This window comes from Schistocerca nitens, chromosome 12 (assembly GCF_023898315.1).
Source record: "Schistocerca nitens isolate TAMUIC-IGC-003100 chromosome 12, iqSchNite1.1, whole genome shotgun sequence".
NCBI classification, from domain to species: Eukaryota; Metazoa; Arthropoda; class Insecta; order Orthoptera; family Acrididae; genus Schistocerca; species Schistocerca nitens.
In genome coordinates, this window is record NC_064625.1 from 129,330,915 (window position 1) to 129,353,148 (window position 22,234).

General features: G+C 41.0%; 1 protein-coding gene across 1 annotated transcript in view; it reads right to left on the reverse strand.

Annotated features, from left to right (window-relative positions):
- Window positions 1–2,634: 2,634 nt before the first annotated feature.
- Window positions 2,635–22,234, reverse strand: part of LOC126215188 (ras-related protein Rab-8A) — a 256,673-nt gene continuing 237,073 nt past the window's right edge. The window contains exons 5-6 of the mRNA XM_049941856.1: window positions 20,490–20,603; window positions 2,635–2,742 (exon numbers count right to left, since the gene is read on the reverse strand). Coding sequence (XP_049797813.1) covers window positions 2,641–2,742; window positions 20,490–20,603 — 216 coding nt within the window. The 3' untranslated portion in view covers window positions 2,635–2,640. The remainder of the gene's footprint in view (window positions 2,743–20,489; window positions 20,604–22,234) is intronic.

Below are 22,234 nucleotides of genomic sequence, written 5' to 3' on the forward strand. Positions count from 1 at the left end.
ATTTCTTTCTCAGCTCGACATGGGGTTTTGTAAGCATAACATTGATATTACTAAAGACCAGCTTTAGTTCTCTTGCAATAGTGTTTGTGTGCTGACAGTGCTTTTAGACTGTTGGTTATTGCAGCTCCCTAAATACTATAAGAATTAATATTAGAACTTTTTCTTAAATCTTATATACATTTACCCCTTACAATGTACTTAACATTACCATAAAACTGTATCACAAATGAAAACATTGCACACTTCCACATAATACTGTAGAGCCAAGTTCAAACTTGCATATTACATTTTCACCATCTCTTGTGCAGGAAAATGAAGGAAATGATGATTTTAAAAAAGTAATAAGTGACTCAACATTGTCCTTATCTTCTCTTTTCCTCCTATGAACAAAAAAGAGACAATTGTGGGATAATGCTGTCGGTCACAGTGGATTCTCTGAAGGTGCAAGCACATTGCTAAGAGTTGTAGTGCTTTTGCTCTCTTTAATCTGAGAAATTTTTTACTCAGTCAAAGCGTATGAGTCGTTTGTAAGAGCACTATTACTTCGGAAAAAATGGTGTCAAATTTTACAATATTTTTCATGTTAAAAGATTCAATAACACTGTGTTTTCCTGATCAAAGATGCCTGTTTGGTGAGGAATGAAGTAGTGGAGGATGTGTGTGGCAGTTTACATATTCTTACAACATCTGATGTGCTGTAAACAACAGGCATGTGATCCAGAAGCAAAAATACACCAAAGATCAGCTGATGCACAAACCACCGAGTTCTTGTGAAATGGAGCTATAAACCAGGGGAGTTGATCAGTGTGGACACACTAAGTGTAGATATGTATGCCTAAAGTATGAGGTGGTGAAGATGGTTTCAGTGATGTACAAAAACTCTATTATTTACCTGTAATGAGTATTTTAACTCAGCAGGGGAGTGCGCACTGAAATCAGATTCCTTGGTAGGTTACAAGTGTAAGCTGGACTCAGATTCCAAACCAGAAGCTTGGCTCTTGTGGAGGTAGAGCTCTTAACAACCAATTGAACCATCTGTATACCACTCACAGCTGGCTAGCTCAGATGGTAAGTGTCTAGTCCTGGTGTGGAACACAGTTTTAATCTCTCAGTGTACTCTGTGTGAAGGATTCAATCTTAAATTCTTGCACACTGTATGAACCACATCTCCATTTTGTCCAGACAGTTACCATATTTCGTGATATAGTTTGAGAGGAGAGCTTCAGCAATAACTTTTTTTAAAGGAGTTTAATATGCAAGTGAAACAAAGAGCTCAAATTTTCGAATTGCGGCATCATGTACGGTTGGAATTACAGTCTACAAAATGCAACAGAAGTATAATTTGAAGAATATATCTCTTGAAGACACTGGTCAATGGAAAATAGAAACCTGTCATCTGGAACTGGTACACCATGAGAAGTATCTATGCTATTCAAAGCACAGTCTTTTAAAAATTTCTTCATACCAGCCATCACATTCTAGTTGTAAACATTCTCAAAAGTAAAAGAGAAAAGACAGTATTCCAGATTGAACAAAGGAATTTTAGTGGCAATGCCCCACAAAATCATTGAATACATCCAAAGAAATGACAAATGTTTCAAAACATTCTATCTGCTAAATCAATGAACCAAAATAAAAATGAATTAAAAAACAAGAGGAGATGATGTACCCAGACACTGGTGGACCAAGTGTTGCAACTACAAGTCTTCTTGGAAACTAACTGACTGACCTCATAATACAGATTTGTACACAGCACCAGTTACTTTTATGTCATATTATAATTTCTAAAGGAAACCTGATACAGGTACTCATAACCTGAAAAGCAACTAGACGAGCATTTTCTTTTCTCATCTGTAGAGCAGGGAGTTCCGCAAAATTATTTGTATTTGAAATGGCAGAGAATCCACTGTAAAATGCTTGCAGTTACAGATGTAGCCCTGGTCTTATACGGCTCTGATGACTATCTTCTATAGAGAGCAAATTTTCCATATTCAGATGTTATTTCGAAAGGACGCAGGTGCATCAAACAGATGTGCCAGTTCAAACCAATATAGATCTACCATTAAAAAAAAGTCATTAAAAAAACTCTACTTGTGTTGACCATCTCAGTCAGTGTTTCACTCTGAGAAGCTAGGGGCTGTTTTGTTTCCATCCAGATGAGTTAACACACCTGCTATCTATTGTCACATACAGAGATGTACAGTCGTCTCAGGACGGATGTCCTCGTCCGATAATGCGGCGGTAACTCATTCGAGGGCATTCTACTGGTGGCAAAATTTTTACTATTTTTGGGGAAAAGGAGGAAGAAATGAGAAGATTTATTTCAGTGTGTACAATACAGAAAACACATCCACGTTTCCTCTTCGCTCCCGCTATACGCGTCTCCGTGTGTGCAGATCTCTGCCACCTCTCGGACTGGCGGTGCTCTGCCACCGCCGACCTTCGGTGAGATGAACTACGAAAGGTTTAAAAAAAAGGATACACAACAAAAATGACTTTTCTGAAACGGTGACATCGGCGGAGTCACCAGAGACAGTAGCTGCCCGGACGACTGGAGGACGCCGGTGCGGGTGAAGTGCGCGTCCCCCGGCACTGCGACTCCCGGAGAGCCGGGCGGACGGGCGTGGGGCAGCAGGCAGACTAGCAGCCGCAGCGCCACGACTCAGCTCCGGCGGGCAGTTTCGACTTGCTCAGGTCCACTTTGGAGCCTTCGGACTTCTCGTTGCTGTCAAAGAGGCTCGCCTGCAGGCAGAATGTGGATAGATACATACAGTGCGAAATGAAACTGGCCGGTGCTGCACACACATACACACACACACACACACACACTGTTTACTAAACAACATGGTACACCAGTTTAATATACAACACAATGCACCAGTTTAATATACAACACTAACATATTTCGTTTACAATTTATGCAGATTTTGTCATTTCTTTGTCTAATCTATTCTTTTTGTAATTCAGAAAACATTTTTAATTGTGAAATAAAATAATCTCACACATGCAAATAACTGTAATGCCATCAAATTGTCCTTATGATGTAAGTAATTCCACATACCTCAATTACAGGTACTTGTTTCGAGTTTTCTGTCTAGCCAAAGCTACGGTGGCCTTCAAACTTTTTTGCTCAAGTGCCAATACTGACATTGTTTGGCGACATCTTGGGTCTCGGGGGGGGGGGGGGGGGGGGGGGGGAGGGGGGGGGGCGGGAGGGGGGGGGGGGGATGGCCACTCAAAGACAAATTCAGTTTCCAGCAAACCATGATTACTGTATTGAATCTACATATTATAACTCACCAAATACTTTTAAGTGAAAGAGAAATATGTTGGAACTAAGTGCGTTTTTGTGAAGACTTTACCAAGTGACTCGTTTCCCATACCTAAGCAGGTACTGTCGGCAGTGTTATTCCAGCACGGTCCCACGTCGGTTTTTCTGATTTCTGGACACAATTTCTAGGCACTTTCACGCCTTATATTTGAAAGAATAATAAGTGGCTGCAATATACCATTATCATTCGGAAATTTGTGTTGTGCCAAATATAACACAACACAGACAGTTTTCAATAAGTTACGCAAAGTTCTCTTTTTATTTTCTGTACATGACTAGAACAGCACCTCCTAACGACCCACACAAAGCAAGGTCCCCCAGTGGGTAGCACTGAACTCCTGTCCAGCCATCTCAAATTAGGGTTTTTGACAGTTTCCTAAATGGATTAAGGCAAATCCCACATCAGACCTTACAAATGGGAGACAGCCTACTTCCTACCTTGCCATGGCACTATGAGTTTGAGTCCATTTATTCAAGGGTCACTCCAAAAGAAATGCACACTATTTTTGTAAAATTACAGCTTTCATTGTGCATGTGTGAAAGTTTTACGGTGTGTAGATACATCCTTCCCACTTGTTTTCAAACTTAGATCAACCTATCCCTATGAGTGGCGCCCTCACAGTATGTCTTCGAGATGGCTGCTACACTTGACATTCGTCACAAGCAATGTACTGTCATAGAATTCCAGTGCTGTGAAAATGAGACAGTGGGAAACATCCACAAGAGGCTGAAAAATGTGTAGGGAGATGCTGCTGTCGTTCGCAATACAATTAGTCGGTGGGCAAGCAGGTTACACGATGAAAGCAGGCATGGCAATATTGAGGACTGTCCTCGCAGCGGCAGGCCTCGTACTGCCCACACTCCAGACAATGTGCAGAGAGTTAACGAATTGGTGACTGCTGACAGACACATCACAGTGAACGAATTGTCATGCTATGTTGGCATGTGGGAAGGAAGTGTTTGCAGAATACTGAAAGTGTTGGCATTAAAAAAGGTTTGTGCCAGGTGGGTTCCCAGGATGTTGACAGTGGCTCAAAAGAAACAAGAAAAACAGTATGTAGTGAACTTTTGGAACAGTATGAGAATGGTGGAGATGAATTTCTTGGAAGAATTGTGACAGGTGATGAAACATGGCTCCATCATTTTTCACCAGAGACGAAGAGGCAATCAATGGAGTGGCATCATGCAAACTCAACCAAGAAAAAAAAAATTCAAAACTACACCTTCTGCTGGAAAAGTTATGGCTACGGTGTTTGCCCTGTGGACATCATGCCAAGTATAACCACCATGAATTCTGATGCATATGTGATGATACTGAAGAAACTTCAAGCTCGACTGATGGCAAAAGCAGGATGTTTTGCTGTTGCACGACAATGTATGGCCACATGTCAGTCAAAAAAAACACGGAAACAATCACAAAACTCGGATGGACAACACTGAAACACCCACCTTACAGTCCTGACTTGGCTCCACGTGATTATCATATCTTCAGGATACTGAAAGACTCTCTTTGTGGCACAAGGTTTGAAGATGATGACTCCCTTGTGCATGCTGCCAAACAATGGCTCCAACAGGTTGGTCCAGAATTTTAACATGCGGGTATACAGGCGCTGGTTCCAAGACGGTGTAAGGCAGTTGAGAGGGATGGAAATTATGTGGAGAAATGAAAATATTGTCCCTAAAGGATGTATCTACAAACTGTAAAACTTTCAAACATGTAGAATAAAAGATGGATTAAAAAAAAGGTGTGCATTTATTGTGGAGTGACTCTTGTAATGATAAAATTCTTGACGGAATATTAAACGGTAAATTTTCTTCCTTCTTAGCAATTTGTCAAATGCTGATACAGAAAAATTGAGACATTTTACAGCCCTCTTTGCCAAACTTCAGAGGGAAGAGGAAAGAAATCCGTATCAACTCAGCCGGCCAGGGTAGCCGAGCGGTTGTAGGCGCTACAGTCTGGAACCGTGCGACCACTACGGTCGCAGGTTCTAATCCTGCCTCGGGCATGGATGTGTGTGATGTTCTTAGGTTAGTTAGGTTTAAGTAGTTCTAAGTTCTAGGGGAGTGATGACCTTAGAAGTTAAGTCCCATAGTGCTCAGAGCCATTTGAACCATTTTTGTATCAACTCTGGTCTCCTAGAAGTGAAAATTACAGTTCACCTCAAGTGACAATATCATGAAAAGGATTGACTGCTACTCGCCATATAGTGGAAATGTTGGGTCACAGACAGGCAGTCGGGAGGTTAGATGGAGGGGAAGTGAAAAGGAGAGAAGTAAAAAGACTGCCAGTGTGTTGGTGGAATTGATGGCTGTGTAGTGCTGCAGTGGGAAGAGGGGAGGGGACAGGTGACTGAAGGACAGTGACTAACAAAGGCTGAGGCCAGGAGGGTTACAGGAATGCAAGAAAAGCTGGTGTTGGTGGATAGGATCCAGATGGGGTAGGCTGTGAAGCAGTCATTAAAATGAAGAACATTGTGTCGGGCAGTGTGTTCAGCGACTGGGTGGTCCAGCTGTTTCTCAGCCACCATTTGTCAGTAGCCATTCGTGTGGACAGACAGCTTGTCAGTTGTAGTACCCACATAGAACACAGCACAGTGTTTGCAAATTAACTTGTAGTTCACATGACTAGTTTCACAGGCAGCACTGTCTTTGATGGGATAGGTGATGCTTCTACCAGACTGGAGTGGGTGATTGTGGGAGGATATATGGGACAGGTCTAGGACCATCAGAGGGATTGAGCCATGAGGCAAGGGGTTGGGAACAGGTGTGGGGTAGGGGTGGATGAGGGTAGTGCATAGGTTTGGTGGGCTGTGGAATACCAGTGTGGGAGCGGTGGGGAATACAACAGGCAGGTCATTCCACATTTCAGGACACGATGAGAGGTAGTCGAAATCCTGGTGCAGAATGTGATTCAGTTGCTCCAGATTCGAGTGGTTCTGAGACAAGAGGAGAATGCTTCTTTACATCTACATCTACATCTACATTTATACTCTGCAAGCCACCCAACAGCGTGTGGCGGAGGGCACTTTAAATGCCACTATCATTACCTCCCTTTCCTGTTCCAGTCGCGTATGGTTCGTGGGAAGAACGACTGCCAGAAAGCCTCTGTGCATGCTCAAATCTCTCTAATTTTACATTCGTGATCTCCTCGGGAAGTATAAGTAGGGGGAAGCAATATATTCGATACCTCATCCAGAAACGCACCCTCCCGAAACCTGGACAGCAAGCTACACCGCGATGCAGAGCGCCTCTCTTGCAGAGTCTGCCACTCGAGTTTGCTAAACATCTCCGTAATGCTATCACACTTACCAAATAACCCTGTGATGAAATGCACTGCTCTTCTTTGGATCGTCTATCTCCTCTGTCAACCCCACGTGGTAACGATCCCACACTGATGAGCAATACTCAAGTACAGGTCGAATGAGTGTTTTGTAAGCCACCTCCTTTATTGATGGACTACATTTTCTAAGGACTCTCCCAATGAATCTCAACCTGGCACCTGACTCACCAACAATTAATTTTATACGATCATTCCGCTTCAAATCGTTCCGCACACATACTCCCAGATATTTTACAGAAGTAACTGCTACCAGTGTTTGTTCCGCTATCATACAATCATACAGTAAAGGATCCTTCTTTCTATGTATTCGCAATACATTACATTTGTCTATGTTAAGGGTCAGTTGCCACTCCCTTCACCAAGTGCCTATCTGCCGCAGATCTTCCCGCATTTTGCTACAATTTTCTAATGCTGCAACTTCTCTGTATACTACAGCTTCATCTGTGAAAAGCTGCATGGAACTTCTGACACTTTGTGGCCGGACAGACAGACATTGAGAGGTGGTGGGTGACGAGCAATACGGCATGGGAGATCTGCTTCTGTACAAGGTTGGGTGGTTAACTTTGGTCTGTGAAGGCTCAGTGGGGGCCTCAGTATATTTGGAGAGGGACTGCTCATTGCTACAGGGTGACGGCCAAAGGTGACTAGGATGCACAAAGGGACTTCTCAGTACGGAATGAGTGGGAGCTGTCGAAATGGAGGTATTACTGGTGCTCGGTATGGACGGAGGTACTGATGTAGCCATCTTTGAGGTGGAGGTCAACATCGAGGAAAGTGGCTTGTTGGGTTGAGGATGACCAGGTGAAGCAAATGGAGGAGGAGGTGTTGAGGTTCTGGATGAATGTGGATAGGATGTCCTCACCTTTGATCCAGATCATGAAGACGTCATTAATGAATCTGAACCAGGTGAGGAGTTAGGGATTCTGGATAGTTAGGTAAGATTCATCTACGAGGGCAGTTCAATAAGTAATGCAACACATTTTTTTTCTCGGCCAATTTTGGTTGAAAAAACCGTAAATTTCTTGTGGAATATTTTCAAACATTCCCGCTTCATCTCATATAATTTCATTGACTTCCGACAGGTGGCAGCGCTGCATGGAGCTGTTAAAATGGCGTCTGTAATGGATGTGCGTTGCAAACAACGGGCAGTGATCGAGTTTCTTTTGGCAGAAAACCAGGGCATCTCAGATATTCATAGGCGCTTGCAGAATGTCTACGGTGATCTGGCAGTGGACAAAAGCACGGTGAGTCGTTGGGCAAAGCGTGTGTCATCATCGCCGCAAGGTCGAGCAAGACTGTCTGATCTCCCGCGTGCGGGCCGGCCGTGCACAGCTGTGACTCCTGCAATGGCAGAGCGTGCGAACACACTCGTTCGAGATGATCGACGGATCACCATCAAACAACTCAGTGCTCAACTTGACATCTCTGTTGGTAGTGCTGTCACAATTGTTCACCAGTTGGGATATTCAAAGGTTTGTTCCCGCTGGGTCCCTCGTTGTCTAACCGAACACCATAAAGAGCAAAGGAGAACCATCTGTGCGGAATTGCTTGCTCGTCATGTGGCTGAGGGTGACAATTTCTTGTCAAAGATTGTTACAGGCGATGAAACATGGGTTCATCACTTCGAACCTGAAACAAAACGGCAATCAATGGAGTGGCGCCACACCCACTCCCCTACCAAGAAAAAGTTTAAAGCCATACCCTCAGCCGGTAAAGTCACGGTTACAGTCTTCTGGGACGCTGAAGGGGTTATTCTGTTCGGTGTCCTTCCCCACGGTCAAACGATCAACTCTGAAGTGTATTGTGCCACTCTTCAGAAATTGAAGAAACGACTTCAGCGTGTTCGTAGGCACAAAAATCAGAACGAACTTCTCCTTCTTCATGACAACGCAAGACCTCACACAAGTCTTCGCACCCAAGAGGAGCTCACAAAACTTCAGTCGACTGTTCTTCCTCATGCACCCTACAGCCCCAATCTCGCACCGTCGGATTTCCATATGTTTGGCCCAATGAAGGACGAAATCCGTGGGAGGCACTACGCGGATGATGAAGAAGTTATTGATGCAGTACAACGTTGGCTCCGACATCGACCAGTGGAATGGTACCGTGCAGGCATACAGGCCCTCATTTCAAGGTGGCGTAAGGCCATAGCATTGAATGGAGATTACGTTGAAAAATAGTGTTGTGTAGCTAAAAGATTGGGGAATAACCTGGTGTATTTCAATGCTGAATAAAACAACCCCTGTTTCAGAAAAAAAATGTGTTGCATTACTTATTGAACTGCCCTCGTAGATGGCCCACAAATAGGTTGACACAGGATGGAGCCATGTGGATCTCCATTGCTGTACCGCATATTAGTTTGTAGGTGATGCCTTCATAGGTGAAGTAATTGTGGGTGAAGATATAGTTGGTCACAGTAACCATGACGGATGTTGAAGGTTTGGAATCCGTCGGGCGTTGGGAAAGGTGGTGTTCAATAGTGGAAAGGTCATGAGCATTAGGGATGTTAGTGTAAAGAGAGATTGCATCAGTAGTGATGAGCGGGGCACTGTGTGGTGAAGGAAGCAGGGTAGGTTGTGTGTAATAGGCTGAAGGCTATGAGAATAGAGATTCTCATGGTGGCTCCGTAGCCAGCCACAACGGGGCATCCTAGATGGATGGATTTATGGATGTTAGAAGGTGGGAAGTGGTAGCGGTTAGGAGAGAGATAGGCTCAGGGGACAGGGTCTGGGATGGGCCTAAGGATTTGAGGAGGAACTGGTGATTCTGTTGGATTTCTGAAATGAGGTGACCGTAGCAGGGTTTTTAGGTTGACATATCTTACAGCTGGTGGAGTTTGAATTTTGGAGTGGGGTAAATGCTAAGGCATTTGGAAAGGACTGATACTTCTGTGTAACTAAGGCTTCTGGATGAAAGGTTCGTGACTGGGTTTTGGGTCTATTTAGTTTCTCAATTCTATGATAGTGGTGGAAGTGAGTTTTTGAGGGTGGGGTAAATGTAGTAGGACTGTGAGGCACGATTTGTCAGCTGTGAGGGGATGCGGGGGTTGTCTGGAGGTTGTTGTAGAGGTGGTGGACAGTGGTAATCCAAGGTGGGAGTAGGAAGTGAGCAGGTTGGAGAGTTTTTTGAGGTGGCATTGTGCATGCCGCTCTTACTCCTAGAGCACAAGACTTTCATTCTGAGAGATGGGATACAGGAATTTAAGATTGCATAGCAGGAGAATTTTATGGATGTAGAGGAGGTATTGCAAGGAGGTTTGCACCTGACTGACATGATTTTGCAGGAGTGTGTTGGTGATTGTTAAAGAGTGGCAGAATCTGAACAGATGGAGGTCTTCTGGAAGGAGGGGTTGCATCCAATGATGGGTAGATTTTATGTTAAGACCATTTGGGGGGATTCTTTGAGCCCAGCAACAATGCAAGAATTGTGTGTGGGACTGTTTTTTGCGTAAAGATAGGGAAAGTCTTTGTATTGGCACAGATGGAAGGAGTGAGGATCCAAATTGGAGGATAAAAATGAAATGCATAAAAATATGTAAATTATATAAAAATACATGTGAAAATATTTGCTAAATGCTTGGGGAAAATAACAGAAAAGGTGAAGCAGATGAAGTATGGGAAATCAATATGAAATCTGAGAGAGAAGGCCCGACAGTGAAAGGCAGAAACAAACTGAAATCGATGTAAAATCACAAAGAGATCAAAGATAAAAATAAACAAAAAGATGGTAATGTGGGATGCAGGTTAGTGGGCAGATACATCTGAAGAATGGGGACAGCCACACCGCATGTGAATGGAGTAGGTTAGACCAGTACATGTGTATTAGAATAACAGAGGAAAAAGAGATCTGGGGCAGGGAGAGGTCGATAGGATGAGGTGCCAGTTCACATGGCACAGGAAGGTATGGAAAATAACACACAAAAATACATGAGAGTGAGCCAGGAAGAGTGATCAATTTGAAGGTCTAGGATTGAGGACCCGTGGTCTAGGGGTAGCATCTTTGATTCATAATCAAAAGTCTTTGGTCCCGGGTTCGATCCCCGCCACTGCCACTGCCTAAATTTTGATAAATAATCAGCATTGGCGGCCGAAGACTTCCGGCATAAGAAGTCAGCCTCATTCTGCCAATGGCCTTGTCAAAGAGGGCGGAGGAGCAGATAGAGGTTCAGGGCACTCTCTTGTCCTAGGGGTGGGAAATTGCCCCTAAAGGTGGAAGAATCAGCAATGATCAACGACATGAGTATGCAGAAGGCAATGGAAACCATTGCATTAAAAGACATGTAACATGTATCCACAGGACATGTGGCCTGTAATTGAAGAAGTGTCATGATGATCTCTCCATTGGCAAAAGATTCCGGAATAGTCCCCCATTCGGATCTCCGGGAGGGGACTGTCAAGGGGGAGGTTACCATGAGAAAAAGATTGAATAATCAACGAAAGGATAAGGTTCTACGAGTCGGGGCGTGGAATGTCAGAAGCTTGAACGTGGTAGGGAAACTAGAAAATCTGAAAAGGGAAATGCAAAGGCTCAATCTAGATATAGTAGGGGTCAGTGAAGTGAAGTGGAAGGAAGACAAGGATTTCTGGTCAGATGAGTATCGGGTAATATCAACAGCAGCAGAAAATGGTATAACAGGTGTAGGATTCATTATGAATAGGAAGGTAGGGCAGAGGGTGTGTTACTGTGAACAGTTCAGTGACCGGGTTGTTCTAATCAGAATTGACAGCAGACCAACACCGACAATGATAGTTCAGGTATACAGGCTGACGTCGCAAGCTGAAGATGAACAGAGAGAGAAAGTGTATGAGGATATTGAAAGGGTACTGCAGTATGTAAAGGGGGACTGGAATGCAGTTGTAGGGGAAGGAGTAGAAGAAAAGGTTACAGGAGATTAGGGGCTTGGGACAAGGAATGAAAGAGGAGAAAGAGTAATTGAGTTCTGTAACAAGTTTCAGCTAGTAATAGCGAATACCATGTTCAAGAATCACAAGAGGAGGAGGTATACTTGGAAAAGGCCGGGAGATATGGGAAGATTTCAATTAGATTACATCATGGTCAGAGAGAGATTCCGAAATCAGATACTGGACTGTAAGGCGTACCCAGGAGCAGATATAGACTCAGATCACAATATAGTAGTGATGAAGAGTAGGCTGAAGTTCAAGACATTAACAGGAAGAATCAATATGCAAAGAAGTGGGATACGGAAGAACTAAGGAATGACTAGATACGTTTGAAGTTCTCTAACGCTATAGATACAGCAATAAGAAATAGCGCAGTAGGCAGTAGAGTTGAAGAGGAATGGACATCTCTAAAAAGGGCTATCACAGAAGTTGGGAAGGAAAACATAGGTACAAAGAAGGTAACTGCGAAGAAACCATGGGTAACAGAAGAAATACTTCAGTTGATTGATGAAAGGGGGAAGTACAAACATGTTCCGGGAAAATCAGGAATACAGAAATACAAGTCGCTGAGGAATGAAATAAATAGGAAGTGCAGGGAAGCTAAGATGAAATGGCTGCAGGAAAAATGTGAAGACATCGAAAAAGATATGATTGTCGGAAGGGCAGACTCAGCATACAGGAAAGTCAAAACAACCTTTGGTGACATTAAAAGCAATGGTGGTAACATTAAGAGTGCAACAGGAATTCCACTGTTAAATGCAGAGGATAGAGCAGATAGGTGGAAAGAATACATTGAAAGCCTCTATGAGGGTGAAGATTTGTCTGATGTGATAGAAGAAGAAACAGGAGTCGATTTAGAAGAGATAGGGGATCCAGTATTAGAATCAGAATTTAAAAGAGCTTTGGAGGACTTACGGTCAAATAAGGCAGAAGGGATAGATAACATTCCATCAGAATTTCTAAAATCATTGGGGGAAGTGGCAACAAAACGACTATTCACATTGGTGTGTAGAATATATGAGTCTGGCGATATACCATCTGACTTTCGGAAAAGCATCATCCACACAATTCCGAAGACGGCAAGAGCTGACAAGTGTGAGAATTATTGCACAATCAGCTTAACAGCTCATGCATTGAAGCTGCTTACAAGAATAATATACAGAAGAATGGAAAAGAAAATTGAGAATGTGCTAGGTGACGATCAATTTGGCTTTAGGAAAAGTAAAGGGACGAGAGAAGCAATTTTGACGTTACGGCTAATAATGGAAGCAAGGCTAAAGAAAAATCAAGACACTTTCATAGGATTTGTCGACCTATAAAAAGCATTCGACAATATAAAATGGTGCAAGCTGTTCGAGATTCCGAAAAAAGTAGGGATAAGCCATAGGGAGAGACGGGTCATATACAATATGTACAACAACCAAGAGGGAATAATAAGAGTGGACGATCAAGAACGAAGTGCTCGTATTAAGAAGGGTGTAAGACAAGGCTGTAGCCTGTCACCCCTACTCTTCAATCTGTACATCGAGGAAGCAATGATGGAAATAAAAGAAAGGTTCAGGAGTGGAATTAAAATACAAGGTGAAAGGATATCAATGATACGATTCGCTGATGACATTGCTATCCTGAGTGAAAGTGAAGAAGAATTAAATGATCTGCTGAACTGAATGAACAGTCTAATGAGTACACAGTATGGTTTGAGAGTAAATCGGAGAAAGACGAAGGTAATGAGAAGTAGTAGAAATGAGAACAGCGAGAAACTTAACATCAGGATTGATGGTCACGAAGTCAATGAAGTTAAGGAATTCTGCTACCTAAGCAGTAAAATAACCAATGACGGACGGAGCAAGGAGGACATCAAAAGCAGACTTGCTATGGCGAAAAAGGCATTTCTGGCCAAGAGAAGTCTACTAATATCAAATACCAGCCTTAATTTGAGGAAGAAATTTCTGAGGATGTACGTCTGTAGTACAGCATTGTATGGTAGTGAAACATGGACTGTGGGAAAACTGGAACAGAAGAGAATCGAAGCATTTGAGATGTGGTGCTATAGACGAATGTTGAAAATTAGGTGGACTGATAAGGTAAGGAATGAGGAGGTTCTACGCAGAATCGGAGAGGAAAGGAATATGTGGAAAACACTGATAAGGAGAAGGGACAGGATGATGGGACATCTGCTAAGACATGAGGGAATGACTTCCATGGTACTAGAGGGAGCTGTGGAGGGCAAAAACTGTAGAGGAAGACAGAGATTGGAATACGTCAAGCAAATAATTGAGGCCGTAGGTTGCAAGTGCTACTCTGAGATGAAGAGGTTAGCACAGGAAAGGAATTCGTGGTGGGCCGCATCAAAGCAGTCAGTAGACTGATGACAAAAAAAAAGAAGATTACTGATATCAGTGGGAGTGATGTGTGATACAAGATGCTGCACAAACTGTCAGCGTGGTCTTGCAGCTGTGTGTTGCACGTGGATGAGACAGTCGATAGGGTGCGACTCATAAGCCAGAGCGTGTGGTGTGGTTTGGAAGAAGATATGGACACTGAGTAAAGTAATGCAATAGAAAATAGTAACAAAGGAAAACAGCACTGGGTTACGGTATGGAAGAAAAGTTGTGAGGCAAAATCAAACAATGGAAAATCCAGTACGGAATAATAACAATACTATGAAAAGGATAGACTCCTACTCATCACGCAGTGGAGATGTTGAATCCCAGACAGGCACAAAAAAGACTGTCAAACATGTCAACTTTTGGGCAGAAAGTATTCTTCTGAAATAGACAACACACACACACACACACACACACACACACACACACACACACACACAAGACCACTGTCTCTGGCTGCTGAGCTGTGGCTAGACAACTGCCACCTCCCACCCTCCTTCTGAGCTACCGGCGCATCTAGCTGCACTACTCTTTCTGCAGCTCATCCCTGTGCACTCTCACAAACAGCACTTTACAGTCCCCAACCCGTACCCTGTTAACCCTCCCCCCCTTTCTCTCTGTCCCACACTCCTTCTTACCCCACCACCAGGCTGCATCTCCCATAGTGTGATGCTGCTCACAGTTTGGCCTCAGCAGCCAGAGACTGTGGTAACATGTGCGAGTTGCATATGTATAAGTGTGTGTAAGTTCTATCTCCGACGAAGGCCTTGCTGGCTAAAAACTCATTTTCTGACAGTCTTTTTGCTGTGCCCATCTGCGACTCAGCATCTCCACTGTACTTGATTTGTTGTTTATGTAACACGAATTTGCAATTTGTTTATAAAATTAAGGCTGTCACAAAAATTAGATTGTTCACCATTATATTAAAATGCTGATTGGCTGGATAAGTATGGACAAGTTTTGAAACCCAATGTTACATTAAGCTGAGTGTAAGTACACTATTGAAAATAAACAAATGATCAATTTTCAGGAGCAAAAATACTGTTTTCTGAAGTAAAATATGATAGATCAAGATAAGAAACTAATATACTCTATAATAATAATAAAAATAACAATAGTGTTGACATCTTCAACTTTTGTAGTCCTGTCTTCCTCAGTTGCATGTAATATTACAGTATATAGATAATTTTTACTTACGGACCGTCTGACAGCAACTGAATAAAACACAATTTTAGTGCCATACGCGTTTCGCCCTTATTTTCTGCAAGGCATCATCAGTGGCCTGAAATATGTACATATGTTTGCTATTTAATTTACATTTTTGTTACTGTACCTATAGGTTATAAACAGTTCTGGTGATTGTTATTTCCTATTAAATAGTAATGTTTTGAACTGTACTTACAGATTGCGTGGACAATTTCTTACATATTACGCTACTGTTGCATTTTTGGTGTTGTTCTTTGTTGGCTGTGTGTGTGTGTGTGTGTGTGTGTGTGTGTGTGTGTCCAGAAGGAGAAGGGGGAAGAGTTTTTTTGTTTTATAAGTGTAGTAGGGAGCCTGTGCTGATGTGTGTTTGTTCATTTATCACATGTTTGTTATCTGCTATGGCTTTCTACACTTAATAAAGGAAATGATAAGATAAAACAAAAAAACTCTTCCCCCTTTTCCTTCTGGACACACACACACACACACACACACACACACACACACAGCCAACAAAGAACAACACCAAAAATGCAACAGGAGCGTAATATGTAAGAAATTGTCCACGCAATCTGTAAGTACAGTTCAAAACATTACTACTTAATAGGAAATAACAACCACCAGAGCTGTTTATAACCTATAGGTACAGTAACAAAAATGTAAATTAAATAGCAAACATATGTACATATTCCAGGTCACTGATAATGCCTTGCAGAAAATAAAGGCGAAACGCACATGGCACTAAAATTGTGTTTTATTCAGTTGTTGTCAAACGGTTCATAAGTCAAAATTATCAATATACCATAACAATAGTGTTGTCTGACCACTATACACACCCAACAAGGTTTCTTTTCCAGGCCTGAAACTTCTCCTTGTGAAATAAGGAACACAGCACTAGAGTATGTATGAAAAGTTAAATCTAATGAGAGTAGCAGTAATGTAAAATTATGACTTCACTGTTGTAGATTTATGTACAGGTGAAGAAGAACATTACAATCACTACCAACTGCAAGATTGAATACTACTCGGTGGCAGTGCGGGCACAGGAAGTGGCAAGGACAGTATACAAACAGAGCACAGACGAATGGGGAAACAGGGCAAAAATGTAGAGATCCACTGACATAAGTAACTCTGACAAAAGGCTGTTGTTATGGTCCAGTACCTGGGAATGAGCATCTAGCAGCTGTAGAAGTTGGGCACCTGTTTTGCAAACATCTAGGGAACTGGTTGAAGGGCAGTCAAACCACAGTAGGTGAGAAGCTGCTGAAAGTCCACACCTCATCACACGTGAGGCATCTAGTGTCAAAATTGGCCGAGTCACAAAATTTGCAAAAATGAGTTAAAGTTATCAATTTAAAGTAGAAGTATATCAGGTGAAACAATAGTACGCTACAAAATCAGTCGTGTCCTCATGTTACAGAACACTGAATTCTTGATAACATAACAGAATGAGCCAAGTCTTGCAGGCAGTGAATTCATAACCAGCTGTGTCAAGGAGCGAGCAAGAATCTTCTTGTCACAGCATTTTTGTCTGCAAATTTGTGTTGTCAGATTATGCAACATTGTGGTCATATCACTAGGCAAAATAATTCCTTATATTGTATATTTTTTGAAGACATAATATTTCATCTGTGCAATGGCAACAACAATCTTCCTTACTAACTTCCATATTTGTGGGATTCTTGCTGTGATCACACAGTGATCAAAGGCAATTGGTCCTCCTGTCTCTAAAAAAATAAGACATAAAAATGTCTCCTGCAGAAATACTTTGGCCCAACAGGGGAAGAATGTGAGTCACTGGGATTTTGTATAACAGCTACATCTATATGCATACTCCGCAAGCCACCATATGGTGCATGGCAGAGGGTACGCTACACCACTACTGGTCTTTTCCTTTCCTGTTCCACTTGCAAAAATGGCGAGTGGAAAATGTCTGTCTATATGCCTCCATATGAGCCCTAATGTCTCATATTTTGTCTTCATGGCCCTTAAGCCCAATGTATGATGGTGGCAATAGAATTGTTTGGCAGTCAGCTTCAAATGCCAGTTCTTTAAATTTTCTCTACAGTGTTCCTCAAAAAGAACATTGCCTTCTCACCAGGGATTCCCATTGGAGTTCCGAAAGCATCACCGTAACACTTGTGTGTTGTTCAAACCTACCAGAAACAAATCTAGCAGTCCACCTCTGAGTTTGATGTCTTCCTTATGTCCGATCTGGTACAGATCCCAAACACTCGAGCAGTAGTCTAGAATAGGTCGCGACAGCATCGAATTGGAAATTTTGTCTAAGTCATCTTGTATTTTCCTATAGTCACACAACTTCGACACCTTACTGTATGCTACACCACATTGTCTGGTAAATCATTTATGTATATAGAGAACAATAACCATCCTATTACAATTCTCTGGGGCACTCCAGATGATATCCTTTTCTCTGATGAACACTCACTGTTGAGGACAACATACTGGGTTCTCTAACTTAAAAAGGCTTCAAGCCACACAAAAATCACTGAACCTATTCCACATGCTTGTACCTTCATCAACAGTCTGCAATAGTCATCTTGTCAAATGCCTCCACAAGTCTAGGAATATGGCATCTGCCTGTTGCCCTTCATCCATAGTTCTCAATATATCATATGAGAAAAGGCCAAGCCAAGTTTTGCACAGGTAATGCTTTCTAAAAACATGTTGATTCGTTGAAATAAGCTTCTCTGTATCAAGAATATTTATTATATTCAAAGTGACAATATGTTCAAGAAGTTAAGAAATTCAGCCTTCATTTGCAAGGTAAAATTTTATTAGTTTACCCAGGTTTTGATGAGAATAATTGTATCTTCTTCAGAACAAAAATTGAATTATTTTGAGGGTCAAACATTGGCCATGTCACAGGATAAAATTAAAAAAGAATGAAGATGCATAGTCATAAGATTATGTCAGTCAAAACAAAAAACATTAACAAACATTAACACAAACATAGACGGAGAAACGCTGGCCAGGAATCTGATTTCAAAACATCCTTAAAAACATTTCTGCAAAATGTACAATTATCTTCTTTGCTTAATATTCTTAATGTTCACTTGTGCTCAATAAACACTTTGTTTACTTTAGGTGCACAGGCATAGAATGTTGGCTCAAATGGCTCTGAGCACTATGGGACTCAACTGCTGAGGTCATAAGTCCCCACATAGAATGTTGATTTAGCAAGTTACAGAGAATTATAATTAACTATATAAAATGGAAAATTCAAATCAGAAACAAGAGAAACCTTTTAAAATTGTAAAGAGACAAGGAAGGATAGCCAGTGCTTGCCTTAAGTGGCACAACTGGCAGTACTGTTGATAGAAACAGTTAAAACGGGAAGACAAAAAAGAAACTTTTGGAACAGTGTGTCCCTTCCTCACAGGGGACACTGGGATTTGTTTGGGGGACAGGCATCCCACAGACATATGGCATTTGAAGGTCAGTGCCTGGACATCAGTTCACTAAATCAGTACCATACAATTCTCAAAAAAACTATAAAAAAAAATTACATTTGCAGATAAGATGATTTCAGTAGAGCTGTCAATTTAAAAAAAAAAAAAATTCAGCTGCTTTTCACATACTTCGGGAAGTGAGTGTGTAGTATACATGAGTTGGATGAGTTGGCATCTTTTGATTTTTCTTCACTTGTATTTAAATTAAAAGATGTTACTTTTATTAATAAAATCATTGTTCAATATTTGTCAAGCAACATTTTCAGTTGGTAATAAACATCGAATTTCAATGAAAGTAACAAAATGCTGTTGCTGCAGTGGGACTCGGACCTCCAACTTCACATTTGCCCAATCTCTACACTATGCACTCACCTACTGATGAATATGAAAATAAACTGGACGTGATTTTTACTTGCAAATCTCAAATTTATGAAGGAGGTGTTCTTAAGTTTATGTCGAAACATTGATCTTCAAATCTTACAAGTTGTGAATTGAGAACGATCCAGATGTTATGTGGTGGAAAGGGGAAGGTGGATAAAGAATTTTCAAATTTGATGCCAGGTTAAGAAGAAAAGCCCTTTAACACAAGAATAATGTTGCAGAAAAGGCCAACTTCATGTCTAGCATAATGCAGTCAAGTCAATATTACAATAAGAGTCCAGAGGGTATCAATATCTAAGGTGGTAAAAAGTGACTTCATATAAAAGGATGTTCATAAAAACTAGTTATACTTAAGTATTCATATTCTACATATCTGAATTAATGCTGAAGCATTTTGTCTAAAATTCTGTTACTCATTTTATTAATTTTTTTAAGGATGTCCAGCGATTATTATTCTAAAAGTCATAAAGTATTTGGTTTATGTGTGGTACGTCTGTTCATGTTCATTGTGCACATTCTTGGTGGGACATTGCTTGTAAATGGGGCTGGTGTGCTTTTCTAGAATTGCTGAAGCAGATGTATTTCGTGTTACTAGTTCGGGGAGTGAAATATTGCTGAATATAATTATTTCAAAATTCAGAAACTTTATTTCATTCAGTAATCTTTGGAAGCCACACGAATATCACACTCCTTTCAGCACTTAATCTTCATACAAGAATGGGATCCACAGTCACCATCGTGCCCTACAGGAGACAACAAGAACACTGACAAAACAATCACCTAAGAAATAACTTAGAATTTTAGATATGTATGTGGCTTTCAAAGGAACTTACCTCAAAATAATGAGCAATACCTGTTTTGAAGAATGATCATTGAATATTAAGCACTTAAGAAGTGCATTTTTAACACATATATTCAGTTATGTAGAATGTCAAAGTGTGTTACAGTAACACATTGGTTACCATATGGGCTATTGTATACGTATAAATTTATTGAAATAGTTACATAATTTTAGAATGAATATTTCACACTGGAGCAGAGTGCATCCATTTTGATATTTCCCAGATATTTCCTGGATTTGAACCCAGAAACTTGCCTTTTGAAGGCAGTGCTCTTACATCTAGGCTGTGGGCATTCTATTTCTCCAGTATATCCTTTATGTCAGTAGTGCTCAATCAGCAAGGTATGCAGGTGAACTTCTGTGAAGTTCGGTAGGCAGAAAAAGATGTGATGGTGGAAATAGTGCTTTGAGAGGCAGGTTATGGGTCACACCCGAAGGAGAACTGCCTGAGAAAGGTGTGAACAGTCAGACTGAGCAGAGGTCTAGTGTAGGATACAGTTATAGGCTCTGCAGTAAATTTTGACAAGAGACAGTTTTCTCAGTTCTCATTCCTGACTGACTATTTCTCAAATACGATATTAGAACAAAGAAAACACTAGCTTTGAGAAGTGAGATGTTCAGATACGTACCCTGCGCTCCCGCTGCTCTCGTATTCTCCTGGCTAACGTCAGGAATGCTTCTTCGATGTTTATGTTCTGTTTGCATGAAACTTCAAAAAATGGCATGTCAAAGTTTTCAGCAATCTGAAACAAAAATCAGAGGACTAAGTACTCATGTGTTTAGGTCTCTAAAACATAGCTAAGAGTTATTACACTATGACCACACTGTAATACTACCACTAACTTTCGTAAGCAGACCTCCCTTAATTCAATCAAACAGGGGCAAAAGTTGGCGTAATTAAGCAAGTTGTGTTTAATCATTTGTCCACTCATCATGTTCCATAAACCCCAGCATGAATGAGACTTTAAGGACTGTGAAATGGGTCAAGTTATTTTTTACCTACTAGAAGGAGTCACAGCTGACTGACACTATAAACTATTCAGTCACTTAGGACTAGTGATAAATCTGTTCAAAATGATGGTTATGGAAACTACTTCTAGATTAATTTATTAATGCATAAAAACCAGACACTTAAAAAAGAGTCACTCATCTTCTTCATACATCACTCAGTTATTTTAAATGAGAAAATATCAGATTAGGCTTTATCATGAGTGTTATTGACATCAAATGAAACAACAACTTTACTGTTAGTCACTGTATATTTATCTCCATGACGCATTTCAAAGATTTAAATCTCCATTATCAGGTGGATTTACATTTGTTAGTATGACATATGTGGGTGTTGTGTTACTTTGTATCACAAATTTAGGAGGAACTTATGGCACTGTGCAGTGGAGAAATAAAACACTATTTTGCAACAAGCTTTTGGCTTTTCATTTTTTGGACAAACACGAAACATAGATCTAATGGTAACAATAAAATAAGTAAAATAGAATACCTCCAGTGGTCACAGGTGCCTTTCACAGCCATCTGCTATTATTTATTCTAATGGTAAAGTCTAAAAAATATATACTGCCACCTGCTTGGTGTTCAACTGGGAATTTTATGGTTTCATGGGAGTTGTTATATAATTGGTTCAACTCACTGATGTCATCTTTTGTGCCATTGATTAAAATGATGGTATCATCTAGATATCTGTAGTAGTAGATGATACTTTTGAGGAGGTGATGATTGGAATTCAGCATTTTGTCTTCTAAATTGTTGTTGTTGTTGTGGTCTTCAGTCCTGAGACTGGTTTGATGCAGCTCTATCCTGTGCAAGCTTCTTCATCTTCCAGTACTTACTTCAACCGACATCCTTCTGAATCTGCTTAGCGTATTCATCTCTTGGTCTCCCTCTACGATTTTTACCCTCCAATACTAAATTTGTGATCCCTTGATGCCTCAGAACATGTCCTACCAACCGGTCCCTTCTTCTTGTCAAGTTGTGCCACAAACTTCTCTTCCCAATCCTATTCAGTACCTCCTCAAAATTATTTATAAATATTTCAGATAGCAATCTGGAAAGGTCTGAGCCCACTACCAGTCCATCTGCTTGTTTGTTGAGTTTACTGTTAAATTGTTATACCGCCTGAAATATTTATTTCAACTCCTCAAAACAAAGATCTTCAAAACTTATTTGCAATAATGTTGTTATGATGTATATGCTTTGCACTTTGTGATAATGTTTCTCTTTTGCTATATGATCCTTGCACCTAATAGTTTCCAGATGCCATCTTTGTTTATAAAATATGACAATATACATGTGATATGTTACAACAGTGAGAAACCTGTGACCACTAGAGGCATTCTGTTTTACTTATTTATTTTTGCTA